The sequence below is a fragment of the Nothoprocta perdicaria genome, unplaced genomic scaffold (assembly GCF_003342845.1).
Source record: "Nothoprocta perdicaria isolate Ctin4 unplaced genomic scaffold, notPer1 scaffold_450, whole genome shotgun sequence".
Lineage (NCBI taxonomy): Eukaryota > Metazoa > Chordata > Aves > Tinamiformes > Tinamidae > Nothoprocta > Nothoprocta perdicaria.
Genome location: NW_020455700.1, coordinates 83,020 through 84,921, shown reverse-complemented (window position 1 = coordinate 84,921; position 1,902 = coordinate 83,020). Strand labels below are relative to the sequence as shown.

The window sequence follows — 1,902 nt, the reverse complement described above, 5'->3', positions numbered from 1 at the left end:
GTGCTCCCAGAAGTGCGGCAGCGCCACGGAGAGCAGCGCGGAGCCGCCGCGGACGCCGCTCACCGGCCGCGCCGGCGCCGCCGCCTGGCCCAGCACCAGCTCTGGGGGGGGGACACGGATCGGCATCCGGAGGGATTCCCTTGCATGCCGCATCCCCTATCCCGTGTCATGCACCCTGCATCCCGGAATCCTGTATCCCCCATCTTGCATCGCATGTCCTGTGCCCATGTGCGGCATCCCCCATCCCGTATCCTGTATCCCTTGTCCCACGTGTCACATCCTGCATCCCATGTGCCGCATCACCCATCCTGTATCCCGCATCCCATGTCCAATGTGTCACATCCCCCCCCAACATCCTCCATCCCATCAGATGCTCCTGGCCGGGCTGGCGTTTCCCGCTTCCCGACTTCCCCATCCCTGTGGAAGCTGCTCCCAGCAGCAGGAGAGGGGACCGAGTCAGGATGGATCCGGAGCGGCCAGAGCCGCTCGCGCAGGCAGCACTCCGGGAGCCCCCACTCCATGCGGGAGCCGTTGGCTGCGGAGCCGCGACCTCCTCCACATCCCGCGGGAAGCAGGATCGGAGCCGTGGCCGGGCAGCCCGCGGCCGAGGTGGAAGGGGAGGGAAGGAACCTGCTCATCCTGCTCCATTCCCAACACAGGGCTGCTCATCCTGCTCCATTCCCTAAACAGGGCTGCTCATCCCGCTCCATTCCCAACACAGGGCTGCTCATCCCGCTCCATTCGCTAAACCAGGGCTGCTCATCCCACTCCATTCCCTAAACCAGGGCCGCTCATCCTGCTCCATTCCCAAACCAGGAGTGCTCCGGGAGCCTGCACATCCCGGGGCGCTGCAGCCATCCCGGCCCCATGCTATTATTGGAAACGCCTGGAGGGAAACGATGGATGGGAAGGAAAAGCCACCAGGGGCCGAGGCTCCAACAGGGACAATCCAGCACTTCCGGAGCCCTGGACGGGTTATCCCTGTTTATCCGGGATTCGGGAACGCGCTCCCCACGGAGCTCTGCTCCCGCCTGGGCAGCCCCGACCTCAGGGCTCCCTCCGAGGCTGCGGATCCCGGATCCAGGAAGCGGATCTGGGAACATGCACGCTCTCCATGACATCGCCCCCAAGCTCCGCATCCCCCTGGGATCTCCCATCCCGGAGAATTTAGATGGGAGCAAAGGGCTGGGGAAAAACCCAAACAAACCCTTGGAGGCTTCATAACCGCCCGGTTTGCACTGAGCCGGGTTTGGAAGCCCTGCTTGGAAGCCAATTAAATCCCGGCRGGATAAAAGCCTCCGCCGCTAATCYGCCCGCGCCCGCTGTAAGAAGGGGAGGTTTTGCGGGAATTATTGAATGTATGGATTAGCGGGCGGGGAATTAAGGGGATTCCTCGCTGCCGGGTTTACGTAAGGGCAACGGCCGCTCCGCAGCGCTGCCTGGCTCCGGAGCAGCCCCGGGGCGCTGCAGAGGAGCCACGGAATAAAACGGGCACGAAATAAAAACGGGCACAAAATAAAATGGGCACGAAATAAAAACGGGCACGAAATAAAAATGGGGGGGGAAAAAAAGGAAAAAAAAAAGGAAAAAAACACAGAATGGGGGGGAAAAAAACGGGCATGAAATAAAACGGGCACGAAATAAAACGGGCAGGGAGCAGCAATGGCTGAGGGATGGAGCCGGGCGTCGGGCTGCGCGGGCGGCCGCGAAGCCTCCCCTTGCAGCCTCTCCGGTGCAGGTGCAAACGGGATCGCAAACGAGGTGGAAAACGGGATTGCAAACGAGATGGCAAACAGGATTGCAAACGGGATTGCAAAAGCGGGGGAAAACGGGATTGCAGACGAGATAGCAAACGGGATTGCAAACGCGGTGGCAAACGGGATTGCAGACGAGATAGCAAAC

At 61.3% G+C, this 1,902-nt stretch overlaps 1 protein-coding gene across 1 annotated transcript in view; it reads right to left on the bottom strand.

The window, feature by feature from the left end:
* Positions 1–126, bottom strand: part of LOC112953538 — a 3,149-nt gene extending 3,023 nt beyond the window's left edge. Inside the window, exon 1 of the mRNA XM_026046617.1 lies at positions 64–126. Coding sequence (XP_025902402.1) covers positions 64–126 — 63 coding nt within the window. The remainder of the gene's footprint in view (positions 1–63) is intronic.
* Between the last annotated feature and the right edge of the window lie 1,776 nt (positions 127–1,902).